Genomic DNA, 16027 nt, shown 5'->3' on the forward strand with positions numbered 1-16027 from the left:
GATACAGGGTCACTCAATGAAATTGGAGAAGCAGCTTAACTTTAAACTGCGTATGGGGTTTTTTACTGTCAGTGCAGTAAGGATGTGGAATTCACTTGCACAATCGGTGGTGTCAATGGGAAGTATTGATAGTTTTAAAAATCTCTTGGACGAGTATCACAATATACAAGGATAGGGGAAATAATTCTGAACATGCACAACAATACAGGTTGAACTGGATGGACTGATGTCTTTATTCAACCTCACCAACTATGTAACTATGTATAGGCAAACGTTTTTTCTCTTTTTGAAAAGAGAGTTTGCAATGCTGGCTAAATCCCAGCTAGGAAGTTCTAATCTCACTTTTTGTCTTGGGGATCACTGTCAACAAGACAAAAAGTGAGGGGAATCCAACATTACAACACTCTGCTATTGTACAGTTTTAACAAAAAGAATAGAAGAGATACCATTCAATAACATATTTTCCAGTGACAACATTTAGAAGTGACATTTTCACCCCTTTTGGTTGAGATTTCTGTTTCCTGTTGTACCCCTGGCAGCAGAACTTGGACTAGGGTTAAAACAATCTGCTATTTTATCAAAAAATTCAAGTTAGACTTACCGGTAACTTGTTTTCCAATAGTCTTTCAGGACAGCAAATGGGAGATCATGACTCCTCCCACAACATGAAACGCCTCATCATCCAAAGCTTTAATAGGAGGCCTCCACCCAGCTTGCCTTCAGTTGTTTGAAGATAACCTCCAGCCCCAGCTGAAACATATAAGCGACAGTTATGTCACAGTATACAGCAAAACAAAAGGACGGGTTATTGCTATCCTGAAAGACTATTGAAAACAAGTTATTGGTAAGTTTAACTTGAATTTTCCCAAAACGTCTTTCAGGACAGCACCCGAGAGAATAATCGAGACTTACCCCATTAAGGTGGGACAACAGTTTGTAAGACTTTCCTTCTGAAAGCCTGGTCTCCTGTACTTAGGAAGTTTAACCTATAATAATGACGGGCAAAGATCTGTTCAGGGGTGGCAACAGCTTTATTTTACCCAACTCACCGCCGAAGCTCTTGTAGAATGAGCCCAAATACTAACTGGACTCTCTTGACCCGAAAAGGAATAGGCTTCTGTAATAGCCAATTTCAACCATCTGGCAGGCAATGGTTCCCCTGGTACCTTGACTTCCTACCAGCATATAAAACAAATAAATGCGTCTGAACGCCTAATGTCCTTTTTAAGGTAACTTAAGACTGCTCTCTTAACATCCAAAGTATGGCATTCTTCTTCCTCCTTTCCCGATGGATTAGAGCAAAATATAGGAAGTATAATCTCCTGAACTCGATTTTGGACTGAAGCGATCTTCGGTAAAAAATTAGGGTCTGTTTTCAGAACAATTCTGTCTAAAAAAAAATAGAAAAAAAATGGCTCCCTGATTGACAAGGCTTGAAGCTCACTAATCCTGTGAGCTGATATAATAGCTACCAAAAAAAAACTGTTTTCAATGTAACCAGTCTCGGGGAGGCTAAATCAATAGGTTCAAAGGGTTCCCTTGGTCAGAGCAGCACAGTGGTGTAGTGGTTAGCACTTTCACCTAGGAGCAATAAGGTCACTGGTTCAAAACCCGACCCCGACACCATCTGACTGGAGTTTGCATGTTCTCCCTGTGCCTGCGTGTGTTTCCTCCGGGTACTCCGGTTCTCCCACACTCCAAAGACATGCTGCTATATTATATAGCAAAGCCGCAGATGGACTCTGGTGGCAAGAAAGCACCCTGTGGCGATTTAGTTCACATAGGTAGCGCTATACAAGTCACTCACTTAGAGCCTGTAGAACAATAGATAAGTCCCACTTTGGGCAGCTTCTGATCACTACTGGTCTGGACCAGGTGAGGCCCTTCAAGAACCGGATCACTAAGGGTTCTGATGAGATAGGTTCTTCCAAAAATACCCACAGCACGGCAACCTGGACTTTAAGGGTACTGACTGCCAAACCTTTATCAGATCCATGTTGCAGGAATTCCAGGACAGCAAAAATATCTTCTAAGGGCGGACGTAGTGCACCAGGAGTTGAAAGCTTTCCAGATCTTGGAATAAATTGCTCTGGTAACACTTTCTACTGTATAGGAGGGTAGCAACTAACCTATCCAAAAATCCCTTCTTCCTCAAAAGCTTCTCTTCTGAAGCCAGGCTGTGAGTTCTAGCTTCGCTACCTCCTGCTGGAATAGAGAGCCCTGTATCAGCCGGTCCTGTCTCAACAGAAGGTGCAAATACGGTTCGAGCTGCACCTGGAGAAGGGATGACAACCAAGCTCTCTTCAGAAGGTTTTTGGCTGCGAAAGTGGAATCCAGTCAAAGTCTTCTATACCCTACTGAGAGATTTAGCACTTGAGATTTAGGATGAGACGGCACTTTCCTGAGGGTTTCTGAACGAAGAATATCTGAGTAGAAGCCTTGGAAAAACTCTCTTGTAGTGACCTGAACAATGACTGTCTGTGATTTCAGTTCCTGAATTAGGAACTTCATAGGGAGCGCCCCAATTGGATCCCTTGGAGCGTTCGTCACCAAAAACCTTCTTGGTGGTACTTCCATGAATTTGATCGCATAACCCTGGGAGAGTATGTTAAAAATAAACTGGTTTTGAGTTATACTTCTCTGCTGCAGAAAAAACTCCTGGAGCCTTCCCCCGATTGGGAGGAAGGAGTCACTGAGATTTTTCAGAAGTCGCAGGAGGACTGAAGAGAACTACACTCTTATCTTTGGGTTTTTGGAAGCTTACGTTTCATTTTATCTTCCTGCTGCCCTTTCTGGGAACAGAAAAAAAAAAAAAAAACCCGCCTGCACCATCTTTTTCTTGACTGGAAACGATTTATTTTTTATCAGCTATGCGGTCAGGAATGGATTCTAGTTCCAATCCAAATAGAAAACCTGTACTTTAATGCGGTGTCTTCCGGGCCAGGTTTTGTAGCCATAAGGCCCTCCTAGCAGAGATTGTTAATGCTGCGGACCTAGCCGTCATACGTATGGACTCTGCTGAAGCATCCACAATGTATGCCACTGTTGCAGATAGGGTTGCAAAGTAATGCTAAATCTCTTGTTTTGGGGAATCTGCTGTAATATGGGATTTCATCTGATTAACCCAGTGCTCTAGAATCCTAGCAATGCATGTTGTTGCCATTGCCAGTTTCAGATTATTCATGATTGATTGCCAGGCTTTTTATTTATTTTTATTTTTTAAGAAGTAGGTCCCATCCTCTTATCCATAGGCTTCTTTAGTAGACCCATGTCTTCAAAAGCGAGGTCAGTCGGCATCAAAATCTGTGAGAAGGTGGAATCAAGTTTTGGAACTTCGTTCCAGATGGAGTCAGAGTCTTCCTCAAAAGGGAATCTTCATTTATGGGCCCAAGAAAAAAAATGGTCTCTTCGCCAGCCATTCTTTCTTAATCATGTTTGTGACTATCGAATGAACGGGAAAAGCACAGCTTTTGGAGTCCCCTAAACCTGCATATACAGTGGTGTGAAAAAGTGTTTGCCCCCTTCCTCATTTCCTGTTCCTTTGCATGTTTGTCACACTTAAGTGTTTCGGAACATCAAACCAATTTAAACAATAGTCAAGGACAACACAAGTAAACACAAAATACAATTTGTAAATGAAGGTGTTTATTATTAAAGGTGAAAAAAAATCCAAACCATCATGGCCCTGTGTGAAAAAGTGATTGCCCCCTAAACCTAATAACTGGTTGGGCCACCCTTAGCAGCAACAACTGCAACCAAGCGTTTGCGATAACGTGCAATGAGGCTTTTACAGCGTCCTGGAGGAATTTTGGCCCACTCATCTTTGCAGAATTGTCCTAATTCAGTTACATTAGAGGGTTTTCGAGCATGAACGGCCTTTTTAAGGTCATACCACAACATCTCAATAGGATTCAGGTCAGGACTTTGGCTAGGCCACTCCAAAGTCTTCATTTTGTTTTTCTTCAGCCATTCGGTGGTGGACTTGCTGGTGTGTTTAGGATCATTGTCCTGCTGCAGAACCCAAGTTCGTTTCAGCTTGAGTACACGAACAGATGGTCGGACATTCTCCTTCAGGATCTCTTGGTAGACAGCAGAATTCATAGTTCCTTTTATCACGGCAAGTCTTCCAGGTCCTGAAGCAGCAAAACAGCCCCAGACCATCACACTACCACCACCATATTTTACTGTTGGTATAATGTTCTTTTTATGAAATGCAGTGTTCCTTCTACGCCAGATATACTTGGACACACACCTTCCAAAGAGTTCCACTTTTGTCTCATCGGTCCACAGAATGTTGTCCCAAAAGTCTTGGGGATCATCAAGATGTGTTGTGGAGAAATTGAGACGAGCTTTGATGTTCTTTTTGCTCAGCAGTGGTTTTCTCCTTGGAACTCTGCCATGCAGGTCATTTTTGGCCAGTCTTTGCCTGATGGTGGAGGCATGAACGCTGACCTTAACTGAGGCAAGTGAAGCCTGCAGTTCCTTGGACGTTGTTGTGGGGTCTTTTGTGACCTCTTGGATGAGTCGTCGCTGCGCTCTTGGGGTAATTTTGGGCGGCCGGCCACTCCTGGGAAGGTTCACCACTGTTCCATGTCTTCGCCATTTGTGGATAATGGCTCTCACTGTGGTTCGCTGGATTCCCAAAGCTTTGGAAATGGCTTTATAACCCTTTCCAGACTGATAGATCTCAATTACTTTCTTTCTCAATTGTTCCTGAATTTCTTTGGGTCTCGGCATGATGTGTAGCTTTTAAGGATCTTCTGGTGGACCTTACTGTGTCAAGCAGCTCCTATTTAAGTGATGCCTTGATTGTGAACAGGTGTGGCAATAATCAGGCCTGGGTGTGGCTAGAGAAATTGAACTCAGGTGTGGACAACCACAGTTATAGTATGTTTTAACAAGGGGGGGGGCAATCACTTTTTCACACAGGGCCATGATGGTTTGGATTTTTTTTCACCTTTAATAATAAACACCTTCATTTACAAATTGCATTTTGTGTTTACTTGTGTTGTCCTTGACTATTGTTTAAATTGGTTTGATGTTCCGAAACACTTAAGTGTGACAAACATGCAAAGGAACAGGAAATGAGGAAGGGGGCAAACACTTTTTCACACCACTGTATACGGTCGTGCAGGGAGAGCTGCTTCTCCTCCTCTATCACCAAGGTAGCATAGATAACCTTAAAGGAGACCCCCTACCTCCTCCAGGGACATTTTGCACATGGGGGTGGCATCTGCCTCATTTTCCTCCTCTTCTGAATCTGTCTCCCTTGAGAGGGTGAAACAGGATCTTGGGAAGTACCCTGGGAAGTCAGACCTATCTGCTGAATCTGAGAAACCCCCTGCGGCTCTGGGGTCCGGTTCGGGGGCCCTAGCTTCCCCTGAGGGCCCAGGCTCTTCTCTCAGGTTTGACCTGAAAGCCTGAAAAGTGGCGTGGAGCTCATTCTTAATGGCTGTAATAAGATCGCCACAAAAAAATGGATGGAGACTCCTCCTTAACTAAATCCATGATACAATCCGCACAAAGGAGCTTTATCCAGGATTCGCTAAACTTTTCCTTGCAAACAGGACACCTTCTCTTTACTGGTTGAACAGTGCTTTTAGCCTGGACAAAACAGAAGAAAACAATTGAAATACTTCTGCACAGCAGGCACACATCTAAAAACACCCAGGTGTACTAGGAAAGTACCTCTTACTTGCCTGTGCCCAAGCAAGCCCCACCACCACAACCAATCCTATTGGAGCCCCCTGTGGCTAGGCAGAAGTGCTACCATCTAGTCACTGTGCTGCCATCCAGTAGAGCCCCTTCTAAGGGTGGGGGGAATGGCCGGTTCCTGGATTAAAAAACGTTACTGCACCGACCCAGAGTTTAAAAAGGCACCAGGTGACCCTACTCGCTCCCCCTGCACTTTGCGGCCAGAAATGATTCTGCGCACCTGCCCCAAAAGTGCTGCCCCTTTCTGTGCACTACACAGGATGAGCAGAGAGCTCTCCCCTGCCACCAGAATAATGGCGGCCGCTTCAGCCTTCACTGCCACTGCACACCGCCCAACTGCCAAAAACACAGGGCAGCACAGGCTCTCCCCGAGCACAGAAGAGGGGAAAGAGCCCATGGGAACCATCCAGCTAGAGGTATGTGGGAGGATCCACAGACTCGCAGAGTCTGGCAGAAAGGTTTCAGGTGAAAACCTCTTGTCTCCCGAGACAGACCTGAGAGATCCTGGCTCTCACCAGAGGTGTTCCTACCGGCTGGAGGAAACAAAAAAACTGAAGGCAAGCTGGGTTGAGGCCTTCTATTAAATAAAGCTTTGGATGATGAGGTGGGAGGAGCCATGATCTCTCGGGTGCTGTCCTAAAAGACTTTTTGGGAAAGAACTAAAACTTTTTACTGCAATCAAATAAGAGTATCCTATTTGGGGTTAAATTTGATAATGTTTAAAATTATTGCACAATAAAACAAAATCTTAACCTGTGGAGCAGTTTGTGTTCATTTTCATGCTGTGCATATGAAAACACTTTGCAGAGTATCCACCTGTATGACCCAATAGACACGTTAAATAATCAGAATATAATAAAGAATAAACAAAAGGCTTACTGGCAAAGCTCCACATCCCACTCCAGAGTGTTGATATTGAACAGCATAGTTCTGCTGGCATTGGTCACATCTGTACAGTGCACACCACCATTCTTCCCTCCAGTAAGACTCTACAGACAAAAGCAAATTCTCTTATTTAGGCTACCCTTCATTGCCCTTTATTAATAACCTAGGCTTAAAATTCTACATCCCCTGGAAAAAGAACCGCTATAGCAGCAATATTTGTGAACTTCCTAAAGGTTGTATTTATGGGTTGGCATGAGTCCTTGAATGTTTCAAAAGCTACTAGGGATGCACCGAAATTTCGGCCGCCGAAACATATCGGCCGAAAATGCCCTTTTCGGCAATTTGCCGAAAGGAAAAAACGGCCGATAATTGAGCCGAAAATGGGGCGGGGCCTGGGGCAGAACTCCGCCCCTGCCCCACCCCTGGTGCCTCCCATGATGGGGGTGAATAGCGCAGGACTGATGCAGCCAGTGATACCCCTCTGCAGTGAAGAGAGCCGTCTGGTTGAATAGAGCGCCGGGAACATCACAGCTTTAATTTTAATAAAAGTAAAGTAATAAAATAAAGCTGTGATGTTCCCGGCGCTCTATTCAACCAGACGGCTCTCTTCACTGCAGAGGGGCATAGCTGGCTGCATCACTGGGGGCAACACTGGCTGCATCACTGGGGGCAACACTGGCTGCACTTATCTCTTTTATCATGTCGCCAGTCTCTGACCACCTCCTGTACCGTGTCGCCAGTCTCTGACCACCTCCTGTACCGTGTCGCCAGTCTCTGACCACCTCCTGTACCGTGTCGCCAGTCTCTGACCACCTCCTGTACCGTGTCGCCAGTCTCTGACCACCTCCTGTACCGTGTCGCCAGTCTCTGACCACCTCCTGTACCGTGTCGCCAGTCTCTGACCACCTCCTGTACCGTGTCGCCAGTCTCTGACCACCTCCTGTACCGTGTCGCCAGTCTCTGACCACCTCCTGTACCGTGTCGCCAGCCTCTGACCACCTCCTGTACCGTGTCGCCAGCCTCTGACCACCTCCTGTACCGTGTCGCCAGTCTCTGACCACCTCCTGTACCATGTCCCCAGTCTCTGACCACCTCCTGTACCATGTCCCCAGCCTCTGACCACCTCCTGTACCATGTCCCCAGTCTCTGACCATCTCCTGTATAAAAATATTTTTTGAAAACAGTCATTTTCGGTATCGGTGCCGTTTCGGTTTTCAGCCTAGTGTATTTTTCATTTTCGGTATCGGCACCAAAAAACCCATTCGGTGCATCCCTAAAAGCTACACAAAAAAAATCCATTGCACAAAGAATAAAACTCACTAGATGCTATACACACCCTGTTTCAACACCATTGGTAATGGATAACAAGAAAACATGTTACTTTCCCATCAGCTTTGGTAACATTATGCCATATACACAAATATGGCTTTGTACATTATGGCTGCCGTATACTTAGTATATTTCTGATAATTACTGTTATTTATGAATTATACAGCCATTGGTGCATAAATCGCCTAAAAGCTAATGTTGCCACCCAAAGGCAAATTCATTTTAGGCTACCAGGTCCCTTCCCTAAATATCCCACTCTTGTCTATTTCAATATTTGCAAAAATAAAAAAAAATCTGGCTCCTGAATCCTCCACAAATATTCCAGACTATAAATCGGACAAATTCAGGTAAAAAGTCCCACTTCCATTCCCAACATGGATCACTACATTATATATAAACAAACTGGTGTCGCGCTTCACATATATTCCAACAACAATTTACAATATTTAATATAACTACTCTAGCGTTCCTCACTTACATATTGTAAACACTCTGGTGTACATTACCACCATACACTAACAACTAAATGTGTAAAGTCTACAAAAAAAATAAAAGCAAACAATAAAAATAGAATTAAAATTAAAATAGAAATGAATGTAAACCACAAAAGTCACTTCATAAAAGGGTGCAGAAGTGATAGAACAATATTCAGTGTAGATTACGCTTTGCCCACTTCATAAAGGTGAGTTCCACCCATATAAAAGTCAGTAGCTAAAAAAGTTTAGCTGCTGACTTAATAAATCAGACACTCACCTGTCCCACAGTCCAGCGATGCGGGCGAACAAAGCCCCGCTCATCTCCACCTCCTCACATTGTGACTGTGGGCACCCAGCTGTGGCGTCACAGCCATGCACGCACTGCGCATGCGTGAGCTGCTCCGCTATTGGCTGGGCAATATTCTGGGACCTGTGACGTATACCAGAAGATTGCACGGAGGGAGGGTGGAGAGGTGAACTTCCTTCCGGCTCTGCGGAGCCCCGGGAGGAAGTGGAAGATGGATGACCCTAAAAAAAAGGTTATCCGCTCCCCGCCCCCCCCTCAAAAAAATAAATAAAAATGACATGCCAAAATGTGGCATGTCTGGGGGTCAACTTCATTTAACCACTTTCAGACCGGACCATTTTGCTGGTAAATGACCAGAGGTCTTTTTACACTTTGGCACTGCGCTGCTTTAACTGGTAATTGCGCGGTCATGCAATGTTGTACCCAAACAAAATTTGCGTCCTTTTCTTCCCACAAATAGAGCTTTCTTTTGATGGTATTTGATTGCCTCTGCGATTTTTATTTTTTGCGATATAAACGTAAAAAGACCGCAAATTTTGAAAAAAAATGATATTTTCTACTTTTTGTTATTAGAAAAATCCAATAAACTCAATTTTAGTCATACATTTAGGACAAAATGTATTCAGCCACATGTCTTTGGTAAAAAAAAAGTCAATAATTGTATATTTATTGGTTTGCGCAAAAGTTGTCACATCTACAAACTAAGGTACGTTTTCTGGAATTTACGCAGCTTTTAGTTTACGACTGCCTATCTCATTTCTTGAGGTGCTAAAATGACAGGGCAGTACAAAACCCCCCCAAATGACCCCATTTTGGAAAGTAGACCCCCTAAGGAAATTGATAAGAGGCATGTTGAGCCCATTGAATATTTTATTTTTTTGCCTCAAGCGATTGAATAATGACAAAAAAAAAATTTTTTTTTTTTTTTTACACAAAGTTGTCACTAAATGATATATTGCTCACACATGCTATGGGCGTATGTGAAATGACACCCCAAAATAAATTCTGCTGCTTCTCCTGAGTACGGGGATACCACATATGTGGGACTTTTTGGGAGCCTAGCCGCGTACAGGGCCCCGAAAACCAAGCACCGCCTTCAGGCTTTCTAAGGGCGTAAATTTTTGATTTCACGCCTCACTACCTATTACAGTTTTGAAGGCCATAAAATGCCAAGATGGCACAAAACCCCCACAAATGACCCCATTTTAGAAAGTAGACACCCCAAGCTATTTGCTGAGAGGCATGTTGAGTCCATGGAATATTTTATATTTTGCCACAAGTTGCGGGAAAATTACAAACTTTTTTTTTTTTTTTTTTTTTTTCACAAAGTTGTCACTAAATGATATATTGCTCATGCATGCCATGGGCATATGTGAAATGACACCCCAAAATAAATTCTGCTGCTTCTCCTGAGTACGGGGATACCACATATGTGGGACTTTTTGGGAGCCTAGCCGCGTACGGGGCCCCGAAAACCAAGCACCGCCTTCAGGCTTTCTAAGGGCGTAATTTTTTGAGTTCACTTCTCACTACCTATTACAGTTTTGAAGGCCATAAAATGCCAAGATGGCACAAAACCCCCACAAATGACCCCATTTTAGAAAGTAGACACCCCAAGCTATTTGCTGAGAGGCATGTTGAGTCCATGGAATATTTTATATTTTGCCACAAGTTGCGGGAAAATTACAAACTTTTTTTTTTTTTCACAAAGTTGTCACTAAATGATATATTGCTCACGCATGCCATGGGCATATGTGAAATGACACCCCAAAATAAATTCTGCTGCTTCTCCTGAGTACGGGGATACCACATATGTGGGACTTTTTGGGAGCCTAGCCGCGTACGGGGCCCCAAAAACCAAGCACCGCCTTCAGGCTTTCTAAGGGCGTTACAGTTTTGAAGGCCATAAAATGCCAAGATGGCACAAACCCCCCCCCCCAAATGACCCCATTTTAGAAAGTAGACACCCCTAAATTTAGGGGTACACTAGTGAGACTAGGTAATAAATGGCGGGTGCCCTGAAACTATAAAAAAATAACTAACCAACCAGCGTCACCTGTAACAGTTATATGGTGATCACTGGTGAAAGGGTTAACTAGGGGGCAATCAGGGGGCTTTATGCGGTAGTATATGGGGGTCCCTGGCGCTATAAAAAGCTGCGGCGAACCTAAATACCTACCTGCCTAACTAGCGTCACCTGTGACACTAATACAGCGATCAGAAAAACGATCGCTTATTAGGCTGGGTTCACACTGGAGCGATGCGGGAACGCCACGAATGCGCGGCGGGTTCCCGCATCGCATGCCTCCCGGCGGCAGTTCACACTGCCCTATGCGAACTGCTGGGAGTGTCAGTGAAATGTTAATGACACCCCCAGATCAGTTCGCATATCGCAGTGCGATCTGCAAACTCGGATCGCATGGTGTGAACACCCATGCGATCCGATTCTGCTGCGGGCCAAAAAAAGGGTCCCGTGCGAATTTGCGGCGGGTGTGGCGGGTGCGGCGAATGGCTGAACTCGAATCGCACAGAGATCGGATGTGATTTGCACTGCAGTGCGGTGCGAATCACATGCGTTCTCATAAACCGCTGCAATGTGAACCCAGCCTTAGTGACACTGGCGACGGGGGTGATCACGGGGTTAAACCTTTATTGGGGGGGTTAGGGGGGTACCTTAGAACTAAAGGGGGCTAACCCTAACTGCCCTAACAGTTATTAGTCACAAATGACACCCGCCGGGTGATCAGGGGGTTAAACCTTTATTAGGTAATAAATGGCGGGTGCACTGAAACTATAAAAAAATAACTAACCAACCAGCGTCACCTGTAACAGTTATATGGTGATCACTGGTGAAAGGGTTAACTAGGGGGCAATCAGGGGGCTTTATGCGGTAGTATATGGGGGTCCCTGGCGCTATAAAAAGCTGCGGCGAACCTAAATACCTACCTGCCTAACTAGCGTCACCTGTGACACTAATACGGCGATCAGAAAAATGATCGCTTATTAGGCTGGGTTCACACTGGAGCGATGCGGAAACGCCGCGAATCCGCGGCGGGTTCCCGCATCGCATGCCTCCCGGCGGCAGTTCACACTGCCCTATGCGAACTGCTGGGAGTGTCAGTGAAATGTTACTGACACCCCCAGATCAGTTCGCATATCGCAGTGCGATCTGCAAACTCGGATCGCATGGTGTGAACACCCATGCGATCCGATTCTGCTGCGGGCCAAAAAAAGGGTCCCGTGCGAATTTGCGGCGGGTGCGGCGGGTGTGGCGGGTGCGGCGGGTGCGGCGAATGGCTGAACTCGAATCGCACAGAGATCGGATGTGATTTGCACTGCAGTGCGGTGCGAATCACATTCGTTCTCATAAACCGCTGCAATGTGAACCCAGCCTTAGTGACACTGGCGACGGGGGGTGATCACGGGGTTAAACCTTTATTGGGGGGGTTAGGGGGGTACATTAGAACTAAAGGGGGCTAACCCTAACTGCCCTAACAGTTATTACAGTCACAAATGACACCAATGCAAAAAAAAAAAAAAAAAAAAAAAAAATGACATTGGTGTCACTGTGACTGGGGGGCAGGGGTAATTGGGGGGGTGATCGGGGGGTAAAGGGGGGGTGTGAGTGTGCCTGGCATGTTCTACTGTGTGTGGGATGTGTTGGTGCAACTCACTGATCCGCTCTCCTCCGTGTCGGAACGAAAAATACCGACACGGAGGAGAGAATACATCACTTCCTCTCCTGTGTTTACATTACAGGAGAGGAAGTGATGTCACCGGGGATTTCCATTCGTCGGGAGCGATCGCGAGGGGGTGGCCATGAATGAATGGCCGTCCCCTCGTCCGGGATCGCTCCCGAACGAAAACCGACCGCCGCAGGCACCGGGCGGGGGCCCGATCGGGCCCCCGACCCGCGGGAGGCAAATCACGTACATCTACGTGCTTATGCCTGCCCGTGCCATTCTGCCGACGTACATCGGCGTGAGGCGGTCGGCAAGTGGTTAAGTTCCACTTTTGGGTGGAACTCCGCTTTAATGCAAACAACCAATTCCACTCCAAGTAGCTTGTGTGCCCTTCACCTGTATTCTCACCTGGGATCAGTAACCGTACAATGAAGTATGGTCTTAACACGCCTGTGTTCCACCAATGTGGACCAAAGTAAGTTTCCCCTCGGATTTCTGGATGTCACAGGTACTTCACGCCACCTTCATGTATAAACTCTGCTCCTCTCAACACCTCCACTCATCTTTCGAGCCATGGCCAAAAATTTTGAGAATGACACAAATATAAAATTTCCACAAAGTCTGCTGCCACAGTTTTTATGATGGCAATTTGCATATACTCCAGAATGATATGAAGAGTGATCAGATGAATTACATATAATTGCAAATTCCTTCATTGCCATGAAAATGAAGTTAATCCCATAAAAAACATCTCCACTGCATTTGTGAAGAAGGCTTCAGGGCGCCCAAGAAAGTCCAGTAAGCGCCAGGACCGTCTCCTACAGTTGATTCAGCTGTGGGATCGGGGCACCACCAGTGCAGAGCTTGCTCAGGAATGGCAGCAGGCAGGTATGAAGGCATCTGCACGCACAGTGAGGCAAAGGCTTTTGGAGGAAGGCCTGGTGTCAAGAAGGGCAGCAAAGAAGCCACTTCTCTCCAAGAAAAACATCAGGGACAGACTGATACTCTGCAAAAAGGTACAGGGATGGGACTGCTGAGGACTGGGGTAAAGCTCTGATGAATCCTCCTGATTGTTTGGGACATCAGGCAAAAACCTTGTCTGGAGAAGAAAAGGAGCACTACCACCAGTTCTGTGTCATGCCAACAGTAAAGCATCCTGAGACCATGTGTGGGGTTACTTCTCAGCCAAGGGAGTAGGCTCACTCACAATTTTGCTTAAGAACACAGCCATGAATAAAGAATGATACAAAAACCATTCTCCGAGATCAACTTCTCCCAACCACCCAAGAACAGTTTGGTGATGAACAATGCCTTTTCCAGCATGATGGAGCACCTTGCCTATACGGCAAAAGGTGATAACTAAGTGGCTTGGGGAATAAAATATTGAAATTTGGGGTCCATGGCCTGGAAACTTCCCAGATCTTAATCCCATTGAGAAATTGTGGTCAATCATCAAGAGGAGGTTGAACAAAAATAACCCGACAAATTCTGACAAACTCCAAGTATTGATTATGCAAGACTGGCCTGCATCAGTCAGAATGTGGCCCAAAAGTTGACTGACAGCATGCCAGGGTGAACTGCAGAGGTCTTGAAAAAGAAGAGTCAACACTGCAAATTGTGACTCTTTGCATAAACTTAATGTCATTAGAGGTCGACCGATATATCGGCCGGCCGATATATCGGCCGATATTTGCAGTTTTTTAAATAATCGGCATCGGCCGATTTGTTCTGATAAAAAGCCGATTTAGAACTACAGCGGGACTTTGAAATGACTTCTGTAAGAAGTCAGTGTGAGTTGCCTGAGTCGTCATAGCAACCCTTTCCTCCTCTCTGGGCAGGCTGCCAAGAAAAGAACTAAATGATACAATGTTTACACTTGAATGAATGAAGTCATCTCTGTGTGTAGAAGTTCTCAGTTTAACCATTTAAAGACTAAATCTTTTCTGACACTTGTTGCTTACAAGTAAAAATCCAGTATTTTCTGCCAGAAAATCACTTAGACCCCCCAAAAATTATATATATATTTTTAGCAGAGATCCTAGGGAATAAAATAGCGGTTGTTGCAATATTTTATGTCACACGGCATTTGCACAGAGGTCTTTCAAATGCATTATTTTGGGAAAAAAATACACTATTTAAAAATAAAATAAAAACAGTAAAGTTAGCCCATTTTTTTTTTTTTCGTCCAAAAGTTTTGACTACCTGTTTTTATTTAATACATAGGTTTTTTTTTTTTTTTTTTTTTTTATCTAAATCATACATACAAGTAAACTGATTGGAGGTTTGTTTTGTTTAATAAATGTTTAAATGTAAGAAATTTTCTGTATCAATTATGAAGGCTGCTTTCACACTGGAGCGTTGATGGTAAAACGCAAGTTTTAGCGGCTCTTTACCATCATTTTAGCGGTGCTATTTGGCTGCTAGTGGGGCACATATAACCCAGCTAGCGGCCAAGGAAGAGGTTAAATGCGCCCATGAAGCACTGCTGCCAAATCGCATTGCATGCGCTTCGGCAGTGGTGCCCATTCATATCAATGGGTAGGAGTGGTGGAGGAGCGGTATACACCACTCCAAACGTGCTGCTTGCAGGACTTTTTTTTTAAGATCCTGCCAGCGCATCGCCTCAGTGTGAAAGCACTCTGTCTTTCACACAGACTTCAGGGGAGCCATTTTGCAGGCACTTTACAGGCGCTATTTTTAGCCCAAAAGCGCCTGAAAAACGCCCCAATGGGAAAGGTGTGTTAGATCAAGGGGGATTAAAAAAAAAAATAATAATAAATAAAAAAGGAAAAAAATAAATAAAATAAAATCGGCCTAACATATCGGCCCAAAAAAAAATCGGCATCATATATCGGCTATCGGCCGCCATGATTTCTAAATATCGGCATCGGCATCAGCCAGAGAAAAACCCATATCGGTCGACCTCTAAATGTCATTTTCAATAAAAGCCTTTGATACTTATGAAATGCTTGTAGTTCTACTTCAGTATACCAACAAATTGGCTTTAAAGAGGATAAAGCACTATGTATGGTGATTCTTCCTTCGTATGTATGGCTGAGTGAGGGTATTCAGAGTAGCAGAGTTTATACATGAAGGTGATGCGGAGTACCTGTGGCATCCAGAAATTCAGAGGAAACTTACTTTAGGCTACATTGGTGGGACACAGGCGTGCTTCATTGCACGGTCACTGATCCCAGGTGGGACTATGTTTGGTGGAGGGCACACAAGCCACTTGTGGAATTGGCACCATTTGGTGGATTGAATTAAGAAATAGGCGAAGAGTGATTTACACTAAATATTGTTTTTCTAGCACTACTGCACCCTATTATGAAGTGACTTTTGAGACCATCTTCATTTAAATTTTGGTTCTATTTTTATTGTTTTTTTTTTGGTTTGTTTTTTCAGAGAACTTTACACATTTAGTTGTTCATTTATGGGGGCAATGTACACCAGTGTGTTTACAATATTTAAGTGAGGAACGCTAGAGCACAGTTATATTGTAGTTGCAATATTTGTGAAGTATGGCACCAGTTTGTTTATACATCTTTTGACACATGCATATGAGAGTGTGTGGAAGGCATGGGCGAATCACTATAGTTTCCTTTCATAGTTTAACACACAACTCAGCTTGC

At 44.6% G+C, this 16027-nt stretch overlaps 1 protein-coding gene across 4 annotated transcripts in view; it reads right to left on the reverse strand.

The window, feature by feature from the left end:
- GK (glycerol kinase) overlaps window positions 1–16027 on the reverse strand; it is a 118613-nt gene that overhangs the window by 48112 nt on the left and 54474 nt on the right. For all 4 annotated transcript variants that reach the window (XM_077482571.1, XM_077482575.1, XM_077482572.1 and 1 more), the window contains exon 7: window positions 6595–6704. In XM_077482571.1, coding sequence (XP_077338697.1) covers window positions 6595–6704 — 110 coding nt within the window. The remainder of the gene's footprint in view (window positions 1–6594; window positions 6705–16027) is intronic.

The sequence above is a fragment of the Lithobates pipiens genome, unplaced genomic scaffold (genome assembly GCF_037356315.1).
Source record: "Lithobates pipiens isolate NorthernLeopardFrog02 unplaced genomic scaffold, aLitPip1_a1.2 Scaffold_16, whole genome shotgun sequence".
NCBI lineage: Eukaryota > Metazoa > Chordata > Amphibia > Anura > Ranidae > Lithobates > Lithobates pipiens.